This window comes from Hyla sarda, chromosome 4 (genome assembly GCF_029499605.1).
Source record: "Hyla sarda isolate aHylSar1 chromosome 4, aHylSar1.hap1, whole genome shotgun sequence".
NCBI classification, from domain to species: Eukaryota; Metazoa; Chordata; class Amphibia; order Anura; family Hylidae; genus Hyla; species Hyla sarda.
This window is the reverse complement of record NC_079192.1, coordinates 249193204-249219753: the sequence shown is the minus strand read 5'-3', so window position 1 is coordinate 249219753 and position 26550 is coordinate 249193204. Positions and strand designations below refer to the sequence as shown.

Sequence of the window (26550 nt, the reverse complement as noted above, 5' to 3'; positions counted from 1 at the left end):
TATGGGATTTGTAGGCAAAGAAGGAAACTCAAACAGGAAATACTAGTTCACAAAAAGCTAGCCACAGTATTATGGTAATCTAAAAACATAGCCATTTAGCCCCAAGACAAGCGCCGATCCTTCCTAAGCATGCCCATTACTGTCTGGCATGTATGTACTAAAATCACCTTATGGTGGATAACCCCTTTAATGCCTTATGTACCGTATAACGTGAAGTACAATTCATCTATGTATTAGTAGAATTTTTCTGTATTTTGTCACAGATTCCATTAGGTTTTTCTCTGATGGGCTTGGCATCTCTTTTCCAAGTGAAACGCATAGGAAATAATAAGCTCTATCTACATGTTGTGCAATATAATTATCTGTGAACACTAGTGATCAACTTACTGTACCCAAAATATTATATTGCTTGTTCCCAAGGTAATATATTGACTGTTGTGGCCACTGCTATAGCCAGTCCCAGAGTAAACAGATATCCATGCTCATCACTGTATGTTTTAATAGAAACTTCCTCCCTTTTCCCCCATATATTGTTTTCTCACTCACTGCACATCAGGATGGGACCATCACCATAGTTGGTGCAACCCTGTTAATGAGGCGGGCACCCCATGAGGTAGAAATATATCTTTATTGAGGGAATTTCCAAGTTGAGATTAGTGTGGGCACAGTTTCCCTGTCTAATCCTTGCCCCCCTCTCCTGGTTCAAACACTAGTGTTAGGCATCCAACTTTGACCACATTGTATCTTTATGTTTTGTGGCAATTTTTTATATTTTAGTGACTAAGATTATAGTATTTATTATTTATTTTTATTTTTTTTGCTCACCTGCTTGACCATATCATGCTATGTTTCCTTTCAGCACACAAAGATCCTCTATTCAGAAGAGGTATGGTTATCAGAAAATGTTGGAAACAACAGGTTTTTCTGTGAGTATATATCTATATCTTTGTTTATTATTATATTTAGATTAATTGTTGTAAATGTAATATTTGTGACTGTACATTGATCAGGCATAACATTAAAAACAATGACAAAGGAAACAACATTAATTATCTCATGACAATGTCACCTGTTAGGAGATATATAAGGCAGCATGCTAACAGTTAGTTCTCTATCACATTGTTGTGATAGAGGTATGAAAAAAGAGGAAAAGAGTGAAGGATCTGTGCTATTTTGACAAGGGATGAATTTTCATGGCTAATCGCTATAAATTGCTTTAAGAAAAATTATATGAAATTCAAAAGTTTTCATAGCATTTTTACATGTGGTTTGATAGTGTTTTTTTTTCTTTGCCATTTTTCAAGTTCTATAGAGAATCACATGGAAAAAGCACCACAAAAAATGTCAGCCAGCATTTTTGAGCAAAACAAATAAAATATTTTTTCATTATTTTATTTTATTTATCAGGTCAGATATTAGCTGAAAACCAATAATGAAATGTAAAATGCACTATAAACAATAATATCTTTGTTTTAAGAGGTATTTAAGGGAGACTATACCAAAATCAATCTGTTGGTAATAGAATGCAATGTACAGTTGAGCACAGTGTTTATCAATAGGTAAACTTACAAAATGTCCAGAAAATATTGTGCCGGAGATCCTTACTTTAATTTACACTTTACAGATTCACAAATAACCTCTCAACACATTTTACTCACATATTTATGAATTTGGATCCTACTTCCAAGAAGATATTGATGATAATATTAAGAGAACAGTGAATCAGGGAAAAGTTGCCTTTCTTCTGTTTTGATAACAGTTATATTTCTTGTTATCTAGCTTTACTTGCTTTATATAAGTCAATGGAGGCAGAATAGTTTTTATATATTTTTATTTCTACCTTCATAGTTTATATGCAGCAAACACAGCTCTATATTTATTTATTGGTTGTTAGGCTATGAAATGGATTATGTATAGTCAGCTAAAAAAAAAAAGCTATACTACTAGGGGTAAACTGCCTTCTTGACCCTAGTGATCTTCTTGACCTGCAAATAACCTCAAGTTTTAGATGATGAAGGTTCATGGTTGTAAAGTTCACAGTTACAATAAAATAGCAGGTTAATTTTGATTCTGTTTAATAACACTACTGAATATTTAGCATTTCCCAACAAGCTCGGCATTAAGTACATTAAGGTTTCTTGATTCTAATTACAAGTACAAGTACTTAACTGCTGGCTAGATGTCCTTTCATCACAGATGCCTTCTTTTAGAGTATCCCAGCTGATTTACTAGATGATATATTCAATGTACCATGAATGGTTCATTACACATTAGTAGATCTCATATGGGGAAGAACATCATTAACCTTGATATTGCTAAAGGGGCATAGTATTAGCTATAGCTACGGTATGTACTTTGAAAGTAAGTGTATACACTTGCACTAACAAAGATGCATCAATTTTATTCAAAGCTAAAGTTACATATTCAAGTTTGTCAGTGTATGCTATCTCTTGAAAGAAGTGCGATTTTATGCTTTTAAGAAATTATTTTTATTTTTAATGGTTCACGGATACATTCAAAATATTATAGAGCTCATGGGTTACAACTGTGCCGGAATACATCACCTACATTTCTAAAGACCATTGAGTATTTCGGTAAACTACTAAGAAAGCAGAGCTATATGAGTCACCAACAGACTAGAGACCAAGTACATGCTATTTCTAAAAGAGAAATTGATGCATGGGGCAAAATGTTGTTCATCATAAGGGAATGCTCACACTTAGCAAATATACAGTATAACACCTGTGCTGAAAATCTGCAGCTTTCATAGCTTTTTCTCTGGTTAAAAATAGTCAGATTAACCACTATTCGTGAGACCGACTGATATTAGCAGCCAGGACTCACCCCTTATGATGGACATCAGCGATCAAGCTAACGCCCGCCATTATCTCCATGATCAATGTCCATCACGGCATATAAAAGCAAATGGGAAAGGGGTGCAATTGCTGGTGTCCGATGAGTTAAAATGACTACTTCTATGCCACTGATCTCCCCCCCCCCCCCATTATGTACAGTTTGCCTCAGGCAGACTGTATTAGCAGAACTTTGATATGGCATAGCATCGATATTGCATAGCACTGAATAGTATAAGCAATCCAATGATGCTTAAAATTGTACCCTATGAAGGCTTAAAAAATGTAAAATAAATAATAATAAAAGATTTTAAAAATATATAAAAACCCATTGCCTAATGATAATTTAAATTAGCCTCCTTTTTTCCATTTTACAAAAAAAAATATATATATATATAAACATTTTGTATCGCTGTGTGCGAATTGTCTGAACTATTAAAACATAGTGTTTATGATCCCGAATATATATCAGGGTTATTGTAATAAAATACCTGCCAGAATTGCTGATTTGTGGTCATATCATATATCAGAATTTTTAAGCATACAAATTTTTGGTAAAAATAAAAAGCTATGAAAATATAGGTATCGTTCTCATGGAATTGACCCTCATAAAAAAGATAATGAGTCAGTATTACTGTAAAGGGCTCTGCTTTTTTTTTTTTTTTTAACCTCCACATACACACACACACACACACACACAAATAATGAAAGGTATCATTACAAAGTACTGGTCACACAAAAAACGAGCCCTCATGTGGGCATGTGAATAGAAAAGTAAAATACTTATAGCTCTTGAAAATTGTCCTCAATGCGCATTGGTATTTGCTAAATATTTTTATATAATGTAGATAATAACACTATATATATTTGTAATACACATTGGTGTGTTACATAATGGCAAGAAACAAACAATGAAAATATTTTCTTTACTCTTCTAGGTGTATGAAATAAGCCATCCAGGAACAATGGCAAGAATGTACAACAAGTAAGCTACAATTGTTATTCCTTATTTTTCTAGTTTTAGAAAATATCAATAAATTTAAAGGGGTTCTCCACTGCCTTAACCTACTTTTGGCAGTTAGTTAGTTCTGTGGCTATATGTTATTATGGCTTTTTTTCATGTTGCTAACGGTTCTGTATGTGGTGTTTTACTTACCTTTTTTCCAGACCCGGAAGCTGGTTTCTTCATTTGCTTCCTGCCTTGCCTCGACCACTTTTTTCCTTTTCTTCCGCCGCCATCTTGCCACCGGGACGTCACTGTGGAGGGTGGTATGTTGGAGGCCGGCCTGCCCCTCACTCCGTACGTGCCCGCCTCCCGCGCGATGGAATGCTCTGTCATCATCAGCGCGCACCCTCCTTACTTTCAGCTTCTTCTAAGCAGAATGCGGATTGGGCTGCTTTCGGTGAATCGAATGCTGTGATGGGCGCATGCGCAGTTGGTCCTCGCTCCGGATAGTGCTGACATCACTATGGCACATGCGCAGATGATCCTCCGGAGCAAGGACCAACTGCGCATGCGCCCATCACGGCATCCGATTCGCCGAAAGCAGCCCAATCCGCATTCAGCTTAGAAGAAGCTGAAAGTAAGGAGGGTGCGCGCTGATGACGACAGAGGATTCCGTCGCGCGGGAGGCGGGCACGTACGGAGCGAGGGGCAGGCCGGCCTCCAACACACCACCCTCCACGGTGACGTCCCGGTGGCAAGATGGCGGCGGAAGAAAAGGAAAAAAGTGGTCGAGGCTAGGCAGGAAGCAAATGAAGAAACCAGCTTCCGGGTCTGGTAAAAAGGTAAGTAAAACACCACATACAGAACCGTTAGCAACATGAAAAAAAGCCATAATAACATATAGCCACAGAACTAACTAACTGCCAAAAGTAGGTTAAGGCAGTGGAGAACCCCTTTAAGGAATTAGAGTATAATTAATCTGTTGGCATAAGAGCATTGTAACTGCCGGGGCTAGAGCTAGAAGTAGAGATGAGCGAACTTACAGTAAATTTGATTCGTCACGAACTTCTCGGCTCGGCAGTTTATAACTTTTCCTGCATAAATTAGTTCAGCTTTCAGGTGCTCCGGTGGGCTGGAAATGGTGGATACAGTCCTAGGAGACTCTTTTCTAGGACTGTATCCACCTTTTCCAGCCCACCGGAGCACCTGAAAGCTGAACTAATTTATGCAGGAAAAGTCATCAACTGCCGAGCCGAGAAGTTCGTGACGAATTGAATTTACTGTAAATTCGCTCCTCTCTAGCTAGAAGATATGCAAGTTCTTCTTTTTATGAAACTAGTAGAAGATCTAGAAAGATATCCTCAACAACTCTATCACCAAATGTAATAATATGTACTTAGCATAGCATTATGAAATACACAGTCCAGTTTGGGCAACTCCAACTAAGATTGTGGTGCCTATTAGTCTATTAAACAACCATACCTTAAAGAGGTACTCCTGAGAAAAACGAATTTCTTCAAACCAGCTGGTGCCAGAAAGTTTTACAGATTTGTAAATTACTTCTATTTAAAAATCTTAAAGGGGTACTCCACTGGAAAACATTTTCTTTTAAATCAGCTGGTGCCAGAAAGTTAAACAGATTTGTAAATTAACTATTTAGTTGATAAATCAACTAGGTACCAGTCCTCAAGGTATATGTAAAAGAAAGTTAGTGGAATATAAAGAATAAGAATAGATGGAGATCCAGATATTAATTGAAAAAATATAATATATTTATTAAAGGTGATGTTATTCGCTGGTATCTAGTGTCCCTGCAGGGCCCTTGCATGGGACAAAAGGCGCAGCGTAGAATAATAAAAATGTATAAAATCAATGAATTGATAATTCAATAGAGAGAATAAAATAAAATAAAACTTGCATCTATAGTTCATCCAATGTTGGCATCAATAATAATCAGTTAACAGTGTGCTTAACTGCTCAGTCTCTTATAAGCACGATGTGATGCCGATAGCCAAATACACTGTCAAATAACGGCTTGTTGTAACAGTTGCAGTGTCCAATCTCAATGAATCAGCCGATGGTAGTGCAGTGTAACAAACTGTCTCACAGATGTGAAGGATAACAAAGTCCGGTGCACAGCACCACTCACCACTCTTGCGACCGCTGGTATTGCTGGTATCGGCAGAGGAGCTGTTTCGGTGATGTGGCACGGAGGTGTCAGGCCTCCGGCAGTGAAGGTCTGTATCTCCTGTGTCCGGCAGCGTTATAGGTAGCGCTGGAGTTGTCCTCTCCGCAAGGTCCGCGGCTGGCACGGATGGCACCGGCCTCGTAGGTAAGCCGAAGGTCCTTGGCTGGTGGAATAAAGCGGTGCGTTCAAGGTAGCAGTGGGAGTGCGTGCAGCACGCCCCGTGTAGTTGAGCGCTTGCACGCGCGCAGAGTGGCAGTGAAGCCGCAGTGGTCCCAATACTGGGGGCTGCCAGCTGTTTCAAATAGAGTTCGGTATAGAGCTGGGATATGGAGATGATTATAGATAGATGCAAGTAGAATACACAATTCTAGACGTGTTTCAAGGCCTCGGGCCTTTTCTTCAGTAGAGGTATAGGTGTATGGTTTGTGTGGGAAGAGTTTTTTATAGTGTGAACTGTGATTAGTGGAAAACCAGAAAGTCTGGAAATTCCAGGTTGTAGGTAAATTCAGGAACTGGATCATATAGGAAAAGGAGAAAAATAGAGAAAATTAGATAGTAGAGGTAAAAGAGTATGTAGATATGATATATGGATAATGAATGTGTAATTGAACGTGGAAGGCTGGAAAAACAATGGTTCAATGTGGGTATTAAATAACTTCAGTTAGTTAGCAGACTCCTATATATATGTATATATAGGGTATATTTAAAGGACTAGGTCTAGTGATAGCTTATGGAATAAATAGACAGCATAATATCAAGAAAAAATATATAGAAAAAATATATATATACAAAAGTGAAAAAATGGTTTGTAACATGAGAACATAAAAATGAAAAAATGGATGACTATGGAGATAAAAATATGAATAATATAAATGTGAATAATATAAATGATAAAAATAAAAATAATCATAATGATAATAAAAAGGTAGAGATAAAAAAAAAATGTTAAATAAAAAAAAAATAAAAAAAAAAATAAAAAAAATAAAAAAAAAATAAATTAAATAAAATTACAAAAAAATTATAATAAAAGATAGAAATAATTAAAATGAAAGTAAATACAAGTGTAGTAATGGTTAGCGGGACTGGAACAAAAATGGTTGGTGGAACTGGAACAAAAACAAAAAACAAAAATACATGCAGATGTGGAACACCGGAGATGTAATGTTTCTTGGGTGGGGCTCAACCACAGGACCGTCGCCGAGTCGATATGCGACCAGTCGGCGACGGGTCATGGGGGAGAGCCCAACCACAAGTACTAAAGGAATCCGAAGATCTCCAGCTCAGCATTAAGACCTTTAGGGATCAATGTGTCGAACTCGAAGATCTTGCGGGATTCAGCCTTCGACATACGAGTAATAAAATCGCCACCTCTCCAGCAATTGTTTACTTTTAAAAGAGCTGTAAAGAAAAATTGAGAAGGATCTTGAGCATGGCATTCCGTAAAATGAAGTGACAGCGGATGAGTCTTGTTTCCTTTTTTAATATTATAGATATGCTCTGATATACGGATTTTTAGTTTCCTTTTGGTTCTTCCGATATACTGTTTGCCACAGGTACATTGTATTAAATAAATAATTCCTTTGCTGTGGCAAGTGAGACAGTCTGTGATTTTATAGGTGAATTGGTTAGTTTTTGATGAAATTTCTGTAATAGTTTTGGGTGAATTTGTGATTTTGCAACCTGAACAGGATCCACATTTGTGGAATCCTTTTGTCTGAAGCCAGGTGGAAGATGAGATGGAAGGTGGTTGACGGATGGTGGGGGCTACTTGTATGCCCAAATTAGGAGCCTTGGTGTAAACTATAGGAAGATGTGTGGGGATTGTATGACCATTGGCTTTGTCGTTTTTTAAGAAATGCCAGTTCATTTTGATGATCCTTTCAATTTCTTTGTAATTTCTGTTAAAGGGTAGGATCAGTCTGGAAAAGCCCACTAAATCTTTTAACTGATTTTATCCAGGAAATAAACACCAATTTTTTAAACTTAAAATTTACACCGCATGTAAACACAGGCACTTTGGAATTTTTAGATCTTTTAATTACCATTGATACAAACAAATTGGTGTGTAGCACATACCACAAGCCTGTGGCAAAAAATTGTTTTATACTTTTTAATAGTTGCCACTTACCTAGATGGCTTTTAAATGTCCCAAAAGGTCAATTCCAGAGATTGAAGAGAAATTGTACATTTGATAACAAATTTGAGGAAGAGGCACAAGTTTTAACTAATAAGTTCCTGGATAAAAACTACCCCCAAACCATTTTAGATAAAGCATTAAACGATACCCGGACCCTAGATAGATTATCTTTTTTCAATCCCAAACCAGTTGACCCTCCATCTGAAGGCGATATCCCCAAACTGATCCTACCCTTTAACAGAAATTACAAAGAAATTGAAAGGATCATCAAAATGAACTGGCATTTCTTAAAAAACGACAAAGCCATTGGTCATACAATCCCCACACATCCTCCTATAGTTTACACCAAGGCTCCTAATTTGGGCATACAAGTAGCCCCCACCATCCGTCAACCACCTTCCATCTCATCTTCCACCTGGCTTCAGACAAAAGGATTCCACAAATGTGGATCCTGTTCAGGTTGCAAAATCACAAATTCACCCAAAACTATTACAGATATTTCATCAAAAACTAACCAATTCACCTATAAAATCACAGACTGTCTCACTTGCCACAGCAAAGGAATTATTTATTTAATACAATGTACCTGTGGCAAACAGTATATCGGACGAACCAAAAGGAAACTAAAAATCCGTATATCAGAGCATATCTATAATATTAAAAAAGGAAACAAGACTCATCCGCTGTCACTTCATTTTACGGAATGCCATGCTCAAGATCCTTCTCAATTTTTCTTTACAGCTCTTTTAAAAGTAAACAATTGCTGGAGAGGTGGCGATTTTATTACTCGTATGTCGAAGGCTGAATCCCGCAAGATCTTCGAGTTCGACACATTGATCCCTAAAGGTCTTAATGCTGAGCTGGAGATCTTCGGATTCCTTTAGTACTTGTGGTTGGGCTCTCCCCCATGACCCGTCGCCGACTGGTCGCATATCGACTCGGCGACGGTCCTGTGGTTGAGCCCCACCCAAGAAACATTACATCTCCGGTGTTCCACATCTGCATGTATTTTTGTTTTTTGTTTTTGTTCCAGTTCCACCAACCATTTTTGTTCCAGTCCCGCTAACCATTACTACACTTGTATTTACTTTCATTTTAATTATTTCTATCTTTTATTATAATTTTTTTGTAATTTTATTTAATTTTTTTTTTTTATTTATTTATTTATTTATTTATTTTTTTTATTTATTTTTTTATTTAACATTTTATTTTTTATTTTTTTTTTATCTCTACCTTTTTATTATCATTATGATTATTTTTATTTTTATCATTTATATTATTCACATTTATATTATTCATATTTTTATCTCCATAGTCATCCATTTTTTCATTTTTATGTTCTCATGTTACAAACCATTTTTTCACTTTTGTATATATATTTTTTTTCTATATATTTTTTCTTGATATTATGCTGTCTATTTATTCCATAAGCTATCACTAGACCTAGTCCTTTAAATATACCCTACATATATATAGGAGTCTGCTAACTAACTGAAGTTATTTAATACCCACATTGAACCATTGTTTTTCCAGCCTTCCACGTTCAATTACACATTCATTATCCATATATCATATCTACATACTCTTTTACCTCTACTATCTAATTTTCTCTATTTTTCTCCTTTTCCTATATGATCCAGTTCCTGAATTTACCTACAACCTGGAATTTCCAGACTTTCTGGTTTTCCACTAATCACAGTTCACACTATAAAAAACTCTTCCCACACAAACCATACACCTATACCTCTATTGAAGAAAAGGCCCGAGGCCTTGAAACACGTCTAGAATTGTGTATTCTACTTGCATCTATCTATAATCATCTCCATATCCCAGCTCTATACCGAACTCTATTTGAAACAGCTGGAAGCCCCCAGTATTGGGACCACTGCGGCTTCACTGCCACTCTGCGCGCGTGCAAGCGCTCAACTACACGGGGCGTGCTGCACGCACTCCCACTGCTACCTTGAACGCACCGCTTTATTCCACCAGCCAAGGACCTTCGGCTTACCTACGAGGCCGGTGCCATCCGTGCCAGCCGCGGACCTTGCGGAGAGGACAACTCCAGCGCTACCTATAACGCTGCCGGACACAGGAGATACAGACCTTCACTGCCGGAGGCCTGACACCTCCGTGCCACATCACCGAAACAGCTCCTCTGCCGATACCAGCAATACCAGCGGTCGCAAGGGTGGTGAGTGGTGCTGTGCACCGGACTTTGTTATCCTTCACATCTGTGAGACAGTTTGTTACACTGCACTACCATCGGCTGATTCATTGAGATTGGACACTGCAACTGTTACAACAAGCCGTTATTTGACAGTGTATTTGGCTATCGGCATCACATCGTGCTTATAAGAGACTGAGCAGTTAAGCACACTGTTAACTGATTATTATTGATGCCAACATTGGATGAACTATAGATGCAAGTTTTATTTTATTTTATTCTCTCTATTGAATTATCAATTCATTGATTTTATACATTTTTATTATTCTACGCTGTGCCTTTTGTCCCATGCAAGGGCCCTGCAGGGACACTAGATACCAGCGAATAACATCACCTTTAATAAATATATTATATTTTTTCAATTAATATCTGGATCTCCATCTATTCTTATTCTTTATATTCCACTAACTTTCTTTTACATATACCTTGAGGACTGGTACCTAGTTGATTTATCAACTAAATAGTTTTTCTGTACTATTTAGACCTTCGGGTGAAGGTAACACCATTTAACCTCAGGTATATTCACCCACTGAGTGAGCTACACCTTCTTTTATCAGATTTGTAAATTACTTGTATTAAAAAATCCCAATCCTTCCAGTACTTATAATACGCAGGAAGTACTCCAGTGTATAATACATAGAAAGTTCTTTTCTTTTTGAATTTCCTTTCTGGCTGACCACAAGTGCTCTCTGCTGACATCTCTGTCTATGTCAGGAACTGTCCAGAACAAGAGAGGTTTGCTATGGGGATTTGCTCCTACTCTGGACAGTTCCTAAAATTGTTAGATGTGTAAGCAGAGAGCACTTGTGGTCAGCCAGAAAGTAAATGAAAAAGAAAAGAACTTCCTGTGTATTATACACTGGAGTACTTGAGTACTTCCTGCGTATTATAAGTACTAGAAGGATTGGGATTCTTTAATAGAAGTAATTTACAAATCTGTTTAATTTTCTGACACCAGTTGATTTTAAAGAAAATGTTTTCCACTGGAGTACCCCTTTAATCCTTCCAGTACTTATCATCCTCTTTATACTACAGAGGAAGTTGTTTTGTTCTTTCCAGTCTGACCACAGTTCTCTTTGTTACCACTTCTGTCCGTGTCTAGAAAAGTCCAGAGTAGATGCAAATCCCCATAGCAAACCTCTCCTGCTTTGGACAGTTCCTAACACGCACAGAGGTGGCAACAGAGAGTACTTTGGTCAGACTGGAAAGAACTACACAATTTCCTCTGGAGCATACAGCAGCAGATAAGTACTAGAAGGATTAAGACTTTTGAATGGAAGTAATTTACAAATCTGTTAAACCTTCTTGCACCAGCATTTTTTTTCACCGGAGTACCCCTTTAACAAGACATATGAGAAGGGAATTGTATGGATCCGCTTACCATTATGTACCGCAGCAGGCACTGGTGTAAGGTCCAGAAGCACGGATGCAGGGAACCGCTATTCCCCGTAGACATAGGACATGTAGAAAGTGAAGGGTCCAGCTCCAAGTGGAAAAGGTCCAATAAAACTTAGTGTTTAATTCTACATATTAAAAATAGAACCTTTCAGTAAAAAACAAAAAGTGACATGTCACTCTAAAACATACGAACCTAAGCTCTTAATCATGGCAAACATACCAACTAACAAGGGAGCTTATATACCAACGTGCATGTGGAAAACGAAAAACTCACCATGTTGCAAGTCCACTTCCCGGCTTCCCAAATCCAGAAGTGACGTAACACCAACAAGACGTCAACTCCAGATCCCATGTGATGGTAATTCTGAATGTTAAAGTGTTGCACCCAAAGCCTATTCCTGGAGAAAAGGAATAAGGGCTGTGCGTGCAGTATTCATGTGTCACTCCCTTATCGTATAGTGGGAATTCTGGTCTGTGGTTTTTTAATATATATAGATCTGGTACAATTCATGATACATATACATATCACAAACAGTAATGCAATGCTTGCGTTGAATGGCAGATCTCCATTAAATATGAAAAAGTGCATCTCAAGCAACTTTAGTGTCAAAGGCATACATTAACCCCTTAAGGACGCAGACCTTTTTTCACCTTAAGGACTGAGCCCTTTTTCGCAATTCTGACCACCGACGCTTTACGAATTAATAATGCGAAAACGCTTTTACCGAATATTCTGATTCTGAGAGTTTTTTCGTGACATATTCTACTTTATTTTGGTGGTAAATTTTCGGCGTTACTTGCATCCTTTTTTGGTTAAAAAAAATCCCAAAATTTCATGATAATTTAGAAAATGTTGCATTTTTCTAACTTTGAAGCTCTCTACTTGTAAGGAAAATGGATATTCCAAATACATTTTATTTTTATTCACAAATACAATATGTCCACTTTATGTTGGCATCATAAAATGGACATATTTTTGCTTTTTGAAAAAATTTGAGGGCTTCAAAGTAGAGCAGCAATTTTCACAAATGTCATGAAAATTGCTAAATCTGAAGGGACAGATGTTACAGAACTTCAACTCCCAGCATGCCTGGGCAGTCCAGGCATGCTGAGAGTTGTAGTTTGGCAACATCTGGAGGGCTACTGTTTGGGCACCACTGTAACAGTGGTCTCCAAACTGTGACCCTCCAGATGTTGCAAAACTACAACTCCCAGCATGTCCAGACAGCCTTTGGCTGTCTGGGCATGCTGAGAGTTGCAGTTTGGCCTTCCTAGCGGCTGCCACAGTAAAGGTCACTTTCACTTTCAATTCCCTCCACCCCCCCCCCCCCCCCACTGTAGTTCCCCTACCTGAGCCAGGATCCAACAGTCTCCAGCGAAGATCGGGGGGTCCCCAGGCATCTTCTCCTCCAGGTACCAGCCTCCATCTTCTGTCCATGTTCCCCTCGACATCCAGGGGTGGGTAGAACGGGGGGTTGCCATGGCAACCCACTGTCCTGCTCTGCCATTGGTCAGAATCAGTTCTGACCAATGGTAGGGGATAGGAGGAGATCGTAGCACTGTGACCTTACTCCTAGCCCTCAGGATGATCGGGGCTGTCCCTGACAGCTCCGATCATCTCTATTTTCCGGGTGATGGGGTCACCAGAGACCCGATCAGCCCGGAATAGCAGAAAATCGCATGTCTGAATTGACATGCGATTTTCTGCGATCGTTGACATGGGCGGGGGGGGTTCAGGATGCAGCATGGATACAAGGAATAAAGTGTAGCTAATGCTGCATGTCAGACAAAAAACAGACACATTTTATAAAATAAATAAATAGCCTGAATGTTGGTATAAATATATATAAATTATTCAGAACAAGATGACATATGTTAAAATGATATGCATTGCTATTTGAAAGACCAAAAGGAAATATACACATACAGAAAACGCATAGCCACACCGCTCAGTATGACATGCCGCATGATGTGAATACTACATAGATGCATAGAAATCAATTGTAACTAGTGTCGCATGTCAGACAAAAAAGCAATGACATTGTGTAGACTAGACAAAAAGCCTAAATGTTGGTATATACTTTATATATGAAGTATTCAAAATCAGCAAAAGGAAGGGGAACAACCATTTTATCATCATATACATTTTGTACGAATCGCATCCATGAAGGCATCCATTAGCAGATGTGTGTGAAAAATGATTTTCACTCGCATCTGGTATAGGCTAAATCAGTATACCTGGAGAGTGAAACAGCATTTAGAGTGTCACAACAGATAATGAAAAAAATGGCAATGTAACAATGCAGAAGTAAATTTTCAGATCGTGTGTGTATCTCCCCTCTAGACACCATCTGCATAGTTGTATGAATGATATATCATTCATCCCTTATGGCATTTTTGCCCTCAGGGACATCTCAAGTTTACACATGTAATGCTCCAAATAACATCCTGCAGGAAACTCGCTCTGCAAGGTAAGTATGCGCTAGCATCATATAGAGACAAGATACACCAAAAGAAAAGATACCAGCAAAGAAAAAAGTACTGAAAAAAGTATATCTTTATCAAACAAATATAATATTAAAAGACATAAAAGGGCACTTGTTTATTTTATAAGTGTATCAGCTTGCTGCTTTTATTTTTATGAAGGCCTGTGAAAAATGAAAGAAGCGATCTGATTGGTTGCTATGGGCAATTGGGCAAGTTTTCCTCTGCACAGGTTTTGATAAATCTCCCCCTTAGTCTTCTTTGCCACACATCTCACACCCTTAGATAGGAGCTTCACCAGGACATCATCCTGTAGCGGAAGGTGTTTTGTAATGATGGTCTTTACTTGATCGAAGCTCTGACTAAAATGTGTAGAACAGGTATGCATATATTTTCTCTTGGTTTTCCAATTAGCAGTACATGGCATTTTACATATGTGATCTGGTTTAATGCACGTTTTAGGCATTGCTGTTTACCAAGATGCACATTTTTCTCATATATAATGGAGATCTGCGATCCGGCGTAAGCATCACATTGCTGTTTTGTGAAATGGAGATTTACTAATAATCATATTATATTTATGTTTGCAATATATCGCAGATCACAATTCATACTATGCAGCATTTAAAGGATTACTCCGATGGAAAACTTTTTTTTTTAAATCAACTGGTGCCAGAAAGTTAAACAGATTTGTAAATTATACAAAAAAAAAAAAAAGGTTGCAGCAGCACACTTGGTCAAAAAATGGAGGCTCTTAGCGCACTTTTTGATCAAAAACCTCTGACTGGGTGACATGCTGAATCCATTATCAATTTAAATTAAAATACCTCCTGTGAAAAAGGGGAGGGGTGCACGGCTACAGAGGGTGCCATTCCCCCTAAGTAATATACCAAACCCCAAGGCCGAAGCCCGGGGTGAAAAACCCCTTATTATTCAACCCTTAAAAAATAACCTTTATTGGTGTATCACTAAAACTTCCCACTTAGTGCATTAATATAGCAACTGACAGGTAAGTTATCAGTTAGCAGGGAATAGCTCCCTTTTCTAGTGCTGTGCTGCAGACACCCGCACTTATAACTGTCAGGGTGCGATTAAAATAATATAGATTGCCCACACGGCCTGCGCTACTTAAATCTGCCTGCGAGGACTTCCTGGCAGAGGTGCGTGCTATAAGTGACATCATCGCATGTGCCGTACAGGACGTTGGCGTCGCGGCACTTGCGATGATGTCACTCACTTGCTCACCCAACATTTTTGTAATCAGTTTTACAATTGAACCAAAATGCAGCTTTTAGCAAAAATAACTCTCTCTTTTTTCTGTACTGGTCAATAACAAGTTCCATAAAATTCCATCTTTTTACAGTAGGACAATGGCAAGATGATATGTGTCCTGTTACATGCTATTAATGGTATCATTGTCATTTTTAATTTAGAAAAAAGACTGTAACCTTTCAACAGTACACAATAATGGGGTGTGAACTGGGCCTTCCTTCTACTCTTGCTCTATGTTTACCCTCACTCAGAAGCACAGACAGCCATCAATCTATATATATAAAACTCAATGGCCCTGAGTGGAGTGTTTATTCTTGAGTGATTTCAATATCACTCATCTTTTTTTTTTTTAGGCTTATTTACTATTCTGTCGCACTTTTTTTGTGTTGCACTAGTCAATTGTGTCGCACAAACTCCGAGTGATTCCGAAAAGCTAAATAGCTGCTAAAAAAAAAAATGTTTTTCAAACATTACAATTATCCATGTTTATCAGCTTGGGTGTTAAATTGATTTAAACCTAATATTGCAAATGTGTTAAAAAAAAGTTAAACATTAACTATCACAAAAGCATTCAATATGTTATTCATAAAAGTGTTGAGCTGTAAAAAAATTTTTCAAGTTATAAAACAAGTTACTTTAACACAAACCACAATGGTAAACAGTCCCTTGTTAGAAATCACACCATTTTTTTTTATTTTCACTCGTCCTCTTGGCTGGCGGTTATTCTGTGAGCCAAGCTCATGCTTTTTCTGGAGTGATTTTGGAAGTACTCTGAGTAATTTCAGCTTTTTGTTGGGAATACACCCATTTTTTGGTTAACCACACCCATTTTCAAGGGAAAAAAAAATCTGAGTGTTTTCAAAAGTGTAGGTTTTGTGGTGTAAAATTTGGGCGCAGGAATAGTCGCACGGATGGTGCGACAAAAATTTAGGCGCATTAATCGAGAAAAAAAGTCGGTTGGACTTTAGTACATCAGGGCCAATGTGTGTATTTATGTGTTTGCGTGTGTTTGTGTGAGTGTGTGTGTGTGTGTGTGTGTGTACAGGGCCGCGATCAGGGGGGTACAACCCATACACCTGTAAGGGGCCCAGAGCTTCAGGGGGGCCCGACCGACCCTGTCCTTTTTTTTAAGCTCGTCAGTGAGTGACTGTGTCTGTCACTCACTGACCTCTGGAGGCCCGCCACTGTACACTGCACTGACTGATTGACTGACTACATACAGTAATTTAATCCTTTGAAAAGATGGCGGGCCCCCTCAAACGCTGGGCCGGCCCTACCGGGGGACCCGGTGCACATATGACGGGGCAACTAGTCTTGCCCCATCACTAAACTGGTACTTACATTTGCCTGTGGGGACTTTCTGGCTTCGGTGCACGCAGTGAGTGACGTCATCGCAAGTGCCGCGACGCCAACGTTCTGTACGGCACATGCGATGATGTCACTTATAGCGCGCACCTCTGCCAGGAAGTCCTCGCAGGCAGATGTAAGTAGCGCAGGCCATATGAGAGTGTGAAAGTGAGTGTGTGTGTGCGTGCATGTGTGTGTTGTGGGGGGGGGGGGGTTCTTCCTAATGTGGGGAATTTATGTTACACTACCTAATATGGGGAATTTATGCTACACTAGCTAATGTGGGGAATATATGCTACACTACCTAATGTGGGGAATTTATGCTATGCTACCTAATGTGGGGAATTTATGCTACACTACCTAATGTGGGGAATTTATCCTACACTACCTAATGTGGGGAATCTATGCTACGCTTCCTTATGTGGGGAATCTATGCTATGCTACCTAATGTGGGGAATTTATGCTACACTGCCTAATGTGGGGAATTTATGCTACACTAGCTAATGTGGGGAATATATGCTACACTACTTTATGTGGGGAATCTATGCTACGCTACCTAATGTAGGGAATTTATGCTACGCTACCTAATGTGGGGAATTTATGCTACGCTACATAATGGGGGGAATTTATGCTACGCTACCTAATGTGGGGAATTTATGCTACACTGCCTAATGTGGGGAATTTATGCTACACTGCCTAATGTGGGGAATTTATGCTACACTAGCTAATTTGGGGAATATATGCTACACTACCTTATGTGGGAAATCTATGCTACGCTACCTAATGTAGGGAATTTATGCTACACTACCTAATGTGGGGAATTTATGCTACGCTACCTAATGTGGGGAATATATGCTACTCTACATAATGTGGGGAATCTATGCTATGCTACCTAATGTGGAGAATTTATGCTACACTCCCTAATGTGGTGAATCTATGCTATGCTACCTAATGTGGAGAATTTATGCTACACTCCCTAATGTGGGGAATCTATGCTATGCTACCTAATGTGGGGAATTTATGCTATGCTACCTAATGTGGGGAATTTATGCTACACTACCTAATGTGGGGAATCTATGCTACGCTACCTAATGTGGGGAATCTATGCTACGCTACCTAATGTGGGGAATTTATGCTACACTACCTAATGTGGGGAATCTATGCTACGCTACCTAATGTGGGGAATTTATTCTACACTACCTAATGTGGGGAATCTATGCTTTGCTACCTGATGTGGGGAAGCTATGCTACGCTACCTAATGTGGGGAATCTATGCAATGCTACCTAATGTGGGGAATTTATGCTACGCTACATAATGTGGGGAATCTATGCTATGCTACCTAATGTGGAGAATTTATGCTACACTCCCTAATGTGGGGAATTTATGCTATGCTACCTAATGTGGGGAATTTATGCTACGCTACCTAATGTGGGGAATTTATGCTAATTTATGCTACACTACCTAATGTGGGGAATCTATGCTATGCTTCCTAATGTGGGGAATTTATGCTACAATACCTATTGTGGGGAATCTATGCTATGCTACCTAATGTGGGTAATTTATGCTACACTACCTAATGTGGGGAATATATGCTACACTACCTAATGTGGGGAATCTATGCTCTGCTACCTAATGTGGATAATTTATGCTACACTACCTAATGTGGGTAATCTATGCTATGCTACCTAATGTGGGGAATTTATGCTACACTACCTATTGTGGGGAATCCATGCTATGCTACCTAATGTGGGGAATTTATGCTACACTACCTAATGTGGGGAATTTATGCTACACTACCTAATGTGGGGAATTCATGCTACGCTACCTAATGTGGGAAAACTATGCTACCTAATGTGGGGAAACTATGCTATGCTACCTAATGTGGGGAATCTATGCTACCTAATGTGGGGAAACTGTGCTACGCTACCAAATGTGGGGAAACTATGCTATGCTATCTAATGTGGGGAAACTATGCTATGCTATCTAATGTGGGGAAACTACGCTTTGCTATCTAATGTAGGGAAACTATGCTACGCTACCTAATGTGGGGAAACTATGTTACCTAATGTGGGGGAACTGCTGCCTACCTAATGCTGATTAATGTGAGTTGCAATGCAATTTTATGGCATAGTAGTTTTTTTGGGGGGAGGGGGAGTGAGGGCACAGGCACATTGTTTGCACAGGGGCCCTTTGCTGTCTGTGTCCACCCCTGGCACCAGGCATAGGCTGCATCCCTCTATATGGGGGTGCATCTCCATCCCCTGGAAGAAATCTCTCCCCCTGCCAGGCTGGTCCATCAACCCCAACCCCCATCCCCCCTCCCGCCCTATTGCCTGATCGCCGCTTTAAAAAGAAAAAGCACATTTCACACGGCGCTTCTTTCAACACTGCTCCTGCCCGGCAGCACTGTGCACGCCTTTTAAGACGCACACAACATTCAATATGCGCTGGCGACTGGAGTGACAGGAAGGAGCCAGCAGTTTCATCCTGTCACTCCAGCCCAGGCTTCCTGTGTGGCAGCAGCTTAGCAAGAGGCTGTCCGCATAGGGAGCAGAGAGAAGAGGAGCAACAGCAGCTGCAGGGGAACGGAGGAGAGGTGAGTGATTTTTTTTTCTTTTTCATGCTATGAGGGGATAATATACAATGGGGGGCAATATGAGGAGGATAATATAGAAAGGGGAGCAATATGAGGGGGTTATATAGAAAGGGAGCAATATGAGGGGGATAATATACAATGGGGACAAAATGAGAGGGATAATATACAATTGGGGGCAATATGAGGGGATAATTTACAATGAGGGTAAAATGAGGGGCATAATATACAATGGAGGGAAATGTGAGGGGCATAATATAGTATGGGGTAATGTGAGGGGCATAATATAGTATGTGGTAATGTGAGGGGCATAATATAGTATGTGGTAATGTGAGGGGCATAATATACTATGGTGTAATGTGAGGAGCATAAAAACCTATTGCGGCAATGTTTGGGCCTTCTAATATATAGGGACAATGTTGGGGCCTAATACTATACAGCTGCACAGAGGGATCTAATACTATATGTAGCAGTGTAATACATATAGGGGGTTTGTATAGAGTTGAGGATTTTACTGTAGCGAGAAGCCTAAAATGTTTGTCTGGCAGATTCTTCATGATGACCCTGGACAGATGTAGAAGAAAGAGAAAAGTGAATGACAGATCAGAAAAGACGACCCTGTGAGTATGCAAACTATAATGAATTTTATGGTCTGCAGGACCTGTGTAGAGCTGAAATCCCTCTATATAGAGGTTATTGATCTTTTGTATAGTGGTTTTTATTCAATAACAATATAGCAGTGTTAGTCAGTGGTAATAGTAGTAGTCATGGTGTGGCAGAATTATATGTCCCTTGTATTGTGGTGTTGTTGGTGATACTGGTCTGCGTGTAGTGGCTTTTATTTCTTTACAGTATGATGGTATTATTTAATGACTAAATAAAATGGAATAGAAATAATATTACTTTGTTTCTAAGCCCGATACTAAGATAAAATCCAGCGTGTGCCGGGATGGGGCCCAGACTACAAGCTGTGTAAGAGGCCCCAAAATTTCTGATGGCAGCCCTGCAACTATTAGTTGGCTTAAACTGCAAGGGGTTGTCAGGGGGATGTGCAGCTTGGTCCTGACAACACTAGCAAGTGATTTTATAAGCATCTGCAAAAAAGAACTACTTATAACCACCTGCAAATAAGAACTACTAACTAACCATCTCTTCCCAAGATCCTAGCCAAGTCATATAGAGACGTCTCCAAGAGAACTCACAACACCAGCAAGTGATTTTATAAGCAATACTGACCACTGATAACTAATTAACGTATATCCCGGCGTATAAGATGACTTTTTAACCCTGAATTTTCTTCTGAAGAGTCGGGGGTCGTCTTATACGCTGGGTACTGGGGTCCGGCATAGGAATACCTATGATTATCTGCCCGGGCTGGCTCTCGTGTGCGGTCGCAGGTGGGGGCCGGCCAGAGCATGTAAAAACTAATTACTGATACTAAAAACCAGGGGGCCTCCAGCTGTTGTAAAACTACAACTCCCAGCATGCCCGGACCGGCAAAGGCTGTCCGGGCATGCTAGGAGTTGTAGTTTCACAACAGCTGGAGGCCCCCTGGTTTTTAGTAGACAGTATTAGTTTTTACCTGCTATGGCCGGCCCCCGCCTGCAGCAGCACACGGGAGCCGGGCCGGACACATAAAAAGAAGTATTCCTATCCCGGACATCCCTGTGTGCCGAAAAATCTTTAAGGGACATAAGGATGTCCGCCGGTCACTTATAATTCCCCGGTCAGCGCGTGTCCTCCTGCGATGATCCTCCATTCCTCCTGGTCCTCCGCCTCTATGGTTGTACGCACGGGACGTCAGTGACGTCCCGTGCGTACAACCAGAGACACGCAGGAGGACCAGGAGGACCGCAGGATCATCGCAGGAGGACGCGCGATGGCCAGGGAATGGTAAGTGACCGGTGGCGCGTTATCTTCTTCAGTGTTCCGGTCACCACTCCCCCGGTACTGGCACCTCCTGCTATGGTCCATAGGCCATAGCAGTAGATTGTGACCCCAGGCCGGAGGAGCGGTGACCGGATCACAGTGGGGGCAGTACAGACATACAGCCTCCAGCTATACACTTTATATGGCTGGAGGCTGACGCTGTATGTCTGTGGGGAAGGGGGGGGGGGGTGGAGCTGACAACCTAATGTGGGGGGAGCTGCCTACTATTATAGGGGGGAGCTGCCTACTATTATGGGGGGGAGCTGCCTACTATTATGGGCGGAGCTGCCTACTATTATGGGGGGAGCTGCCTACTATTATAGGGGGAGCTGCCTACTATTATAGGGGGAGCTGCCTACTATTATGGGGGGAGCTGCCTACTATTATGGGGGGAGCTGCCTACTATTATGGGGGGAGCTACCTACTATTATGGGGGGAGCTGCATACTATTATGGGGGGAGCTGCCTACAAATGTGGGGGGAGCTGCCTACTATTGTGGGGAAACTGCCTACTATTGTGGGGAAACTGCCTACTATTGTGGGGGGAGCTGCCTACTATTGTGGGGGGAGCTGCCTACAAATGTGGGGGGAGCTGCCTACTATTGTGGAGAAACTGCCTACTATTGTGGGGGAGCTGCCTACTATTGTGGGGGAGCTGCCTACTATTGTGGGGGGAACTGCTACTAATGTGGGGGAGCTGCCTACTAATGTGGGGGAACTCCCGACCTAATGTTGGGGAGCTGGCAATCTAATGTGGGGGAACTGGCAACCTAATGTGGGGGAACTACAACCTAATGTGGGGGAACATGCTGCCTACCTAATGTGGGGGGGGGGACTATACTGCCTACCTATTGTGGGGGGGAACTATACTGCCTACCTAATGTGGGGGAACATGCTGCCTACCTAATGTGGGGGGAACTATACTGCCTACCTAATGTGGGGGGAACTATACTACCTACCTAATGTGGGGGGAACTATACTGCCAACCTAATGTGGGGGAACATGCTGCCTACTAATGTGGGGGAACATGCTGCCTACCTAATGTGGGGGGAACTACAAGGTACTGTACATTGGGGTAGAGGGGTAGTCTTATATGGCGAGTATGTCTCAAACTCTACATTTTAACTGTAAAAGTTGGGGGTCGTCTTATACACCCAGTCGTCTTATACGCCGGCATATACAGTACGTAAATGCCATGTCATGTGCTAGTTGGTCATAAAAAATGATAACATAAATATGAATAAGGGTCTGCTCACAAACATTTCCCCAGCCCTCCTGGTCCATAGATGGCCGACCTGCAATAGGAGAAATTTAAAAATAGTACCTCTATCACTATCATCGTAGGTAGATAGTGATAACTCCAGCTGTTCACCTAGGAGATGTCAAACAATATGTTAATGTAAGTATAAATAATTGCATCTCAAGGCCCAAACTGCTACAGCCCGTGTACCAGAGCCCAAATAAAAGCAAAATATATACTCACTAATGTGTTAACTGCAGTCCCAGTCTGGCATCTCTCCTCCAGTGGCAGGATGCCAGAATGCTTCACTGGCTAGGCGCGCTCTTGTGTGCACGCTGGCGCCACTAAAGAGTTCTGGAGAGGGCGGAGCTGTGCATCATGTCTGTAACTACAGATGCCCAGTGACTATGGAAAAACAGGCTAGTGGATGGACTAAGTAACAAAACAAAATGCTAGATAGGCTGGCTCTATGGCTTAGATATTGGGTACGTATTCAGAACTCACGTATATACGCATGATAGGGAATTTTTAAAAGTTAAGAGAAAAACATACCAAACACCAAAAACCAAATCATGTGTAATGAAAACCACAGATAAGGGGATAAGGGAATGTAAATCATTATTCAGTCATACCGGGCCAAAATAGATGACATATCCATAATATCAGTTGCAGCAAGCGGATGAAATTGGCAAGTTTATCCCTGCTGTTAGAAATGGGAGGTGTTTTTTGGATGTCTGCCTAAAGGGAATAGCGGACCAATCAGGATGCTGGGTTGCCAAGCCATTCAGAGCTGGTGTCCCATGCTTCCTGATTGTGTGTAGATAAATGGGTGACTGCTGGTCAAAAACAACCATGATATGCTAGTTTTACTAAGCATTCATTAGCTTTTGATTGTAACCATCTGTCCCTGGATCCTGACCAGTACTTTGTTTCATGAGGCTGATTTTGCCTGCTGATTTGGACATGATGTTACTCTCCTGGTTTTGTCTTTAATGTGCCTGTTTGGTATTGACCTGGCTTGTCTGACCTTCCCTTTATGCCTTCCACATTTAGTCCAGTGTAGCAACCTAGTTGGGGGCTGCAATTTAGAGTGGATCATCCCAGCAGGTAAGGACAGAGGCGGGGGTAAGTTCAGGGATTTGTTGCTCCCTACCTGACATGACAGTTCGGTGGCTTTATGTATGCATTGGATGTTAATTTCAAGCATCGTATGGTACTATGAATGTTGATGAGTCAGCCGGTATCAACGGGACCCAGGGGATAGTGTCAAAGGTGCAGACAGTCTTCAAACCCACCTCTAGTGCATATTACAAGATTGTGCTATTTCTGCAATATGGCTGAATAGACTGGGTTAGGGAATCTTTATCTGTATATAGGGTTAACCATTTGTTGTATGAAATTCTTAAGTTAATACACGTAAACCTTTATTACTGAATTGAGTTCCAGCACCAGCTGGTAGCTATTGTGCCCAGGACTTCCAATGGCTTACACACAGCATGCTGACAACTATATAATGAAATAGGAAATTTACATCAGCATGAACACAGCTGTTTATACTCATAAAATAAGACATTTAATAGAAAAAGTTTCATTAGTATAATCAGTGGTATGAAGTATTATGTCAACTGCATTAATGAAGGAAAAAGTATGATGCATACTTGACAGAAGAACATTTCTGAGGCAATGCATATGCAAACGTTCATGTTTAGATTCCATAAAGAATTTTTCATCAATAAACTACAAATGATTAAATAATACTTGCATATGTCAGTGCAGATGCTTTTCATGGGAGGCATGAAAGCTTCAATAGAGTGAAAGTAAATTCTCCAAAACCTGAAAAAAAGAACTACTAACTAACCATCTTTTCACAAGATCCTAGCCAAGTCATAAAGACTGTAGATCAGACTGTAGTGTGGTTTCCACTTTGATTTTGAGTGTGACTCCATATTCAGACCTCCATGGGTTGATAAATTTAATTTCCATTGATCATTTTTGTGTGATTTTGTTGTCAGCACATTCAGCTATGTAAAGACGAAAGTATTTCATACGATTAGTTCATTCATTCAGATCTAGGATGTGTTATCTTAGTGTTCCCTTTATTTATTTTGAGCAGTGTAGTTAGTCATAAAAAATGCCAACATAAATATGAATAAGGGTCCGCTCACAAACATTTCCCCAGCCCTCCTGCTCCATAGATGGCCGACCTGCAATAGGAGAAATGTATAAATAGTACCTCTATCATCGTAGGTAGATAGTAATAACTCCAGCTATTCACTTAGGAGATGTCATACTCACATAGGAGGGAAAAGTATCTAAGAGATGAGATGACCCCTGCAAACAATATGCTGACATAAGTATAAAGCATTGCATCTCTAGAACTGAACTGCTTCAGCCCGTGTACCAGAGCCTACATGAGAGAAAAACATAAACTCACTAATGTGTTAACTGCAGTCTCAGTCTGGCATCTATCTCGCAGTGACGGGATGCCAGTATGGTTCACTTGCTAGTTGCGCACTTGTGTGCACGCCGGCATCACTAAAGAATCGCCTGGCCATACCTCGGTCAGTCCCACTTCTAGGATGTTTAGGAGGGGGCGGAGCTATGCATCATGTCTGTAACTACAGATGCCCAGTGACTAAGAATCAAAACAAAATGCGAGATAGGCTGGCTTAAGGGCTGAGATATTGGGCACCTATTTAAAACTCAATACATATATATTCTCATGAAGAGGGATAAAAAAAATAAAAAAAAAGAGGGAAAAACATACCAACCACCAAATCATGTGTAATGAAAACCACAGATAGAGAAATGTAAAAAAAATGATTCATTATTCACAGTCATATTGTGCCCAAATAGACAACATATCCATAATATCAGTTGCAGGAAGGGGATGAAATTGGAAAGTTTATCCCTACGGTTAGAAGTGGGAGGTGCTAATTGGATGTCTACCTAAAGGGGCAATTTGGGTAGCCCTAGCAAAAAGGTGAGAAGTAATGGACTGGGCCTATGGGACTAACTGACTCTACTCCACCCTCCATACCGGTCCTATATACTGCACAGCATGGACACCCTAAAAAGGTTGGTACCGTAAGGCAGGAACCTCCTATTGTACCCCACTGTACCCTAGCTAGGAAGGTGATATAACTCACAAAAAGTCCACTAGGGCTTCACTGTCACTACCTGTATTTCACCTTCATAAGATTACCCCTTATATAGTTAGACATATAAACTGTTTACAGAAAAGTTAAGTGCATAAAGGGGACAAGTATGGAAAACCACATAGCTTCTACAAAAGTGAGTGTCTCATTAAGTCCCTGAGGGGTCAACTCCTAAATCCAACGACACTCACGTTGTTAAAGAAACCTGTAAAAATCTCCTCCCCCATGGTGCCACCTTTTCTGTCCCCATAAATTTTATTTTGTTAGTCTTGCACCAATGGTGAATATTCATGTGAGTAGCCACTGGGGTATCTCTTTTTTTCTAATATCCCCCACATGCTTCATGATCCTTTTTCTGAATTACTGGAATGAATCACAGGAATGTGTTGGGATATACGGCAACATAAATGATAAAACTCTTAGTTTTTTTTTCCAGTTCTGAGGTCTGGATGGTTTTAGCCTTTCTGATTTTGAGACAGGCTCAACAATGCCCACAAGGATATGATCCTAGGGTTGGTGTATTATGTAGCCAGGTGGGCCTGGGAGATCTTGGTGCCAGATGACTATGCACCAAAGAATCCCTCAGGCTACGACCCCTCCGATAAGTGATAAGAAATTCCCCAACTACATTGGCTAATTCTGGATCATGTTTTAAAACATTCCAATGCTTTGTGAGTATACGTCTTACTTCTGCAGATGCTGCATAGGTACCAGTGATCCTCAAGGGTTGTGGGGCAAGATCCTTCACCTGGGGTACCAATAATTGTTTGCTTTTTTCTCTT

The 26550-nt window shown here is 40.5% G+C and overlaps 1 protein-coding gene across 7 annotated transcripts in view; it reads left to right on the top strand.

The window, feature by feature from the left end:
* Positions 1 to 26550, top strand: part of LOC130369116 (uncharacterized) — a 163976-nt gene that overhangs the window by 112348 nt on the left and 25078 nt on the right. For all 7 annotated transcript variants that reach the window (XM_056573892.1, XM_056573893.1, XM_056573898.1 and 4 more), the window contains exons 12-13: positions 860 to 926; positions 3791 to 3837. In XM_056573892.1, the coding sequence (XP_056429867.1) occupies positions 860 to 926; positions 3791 to 3837 (114 nt within the window). The remainder of the gene's footprint in view (positions 1 to 859; positions 927 to 3790; positions 3838 to 26550) is intronic.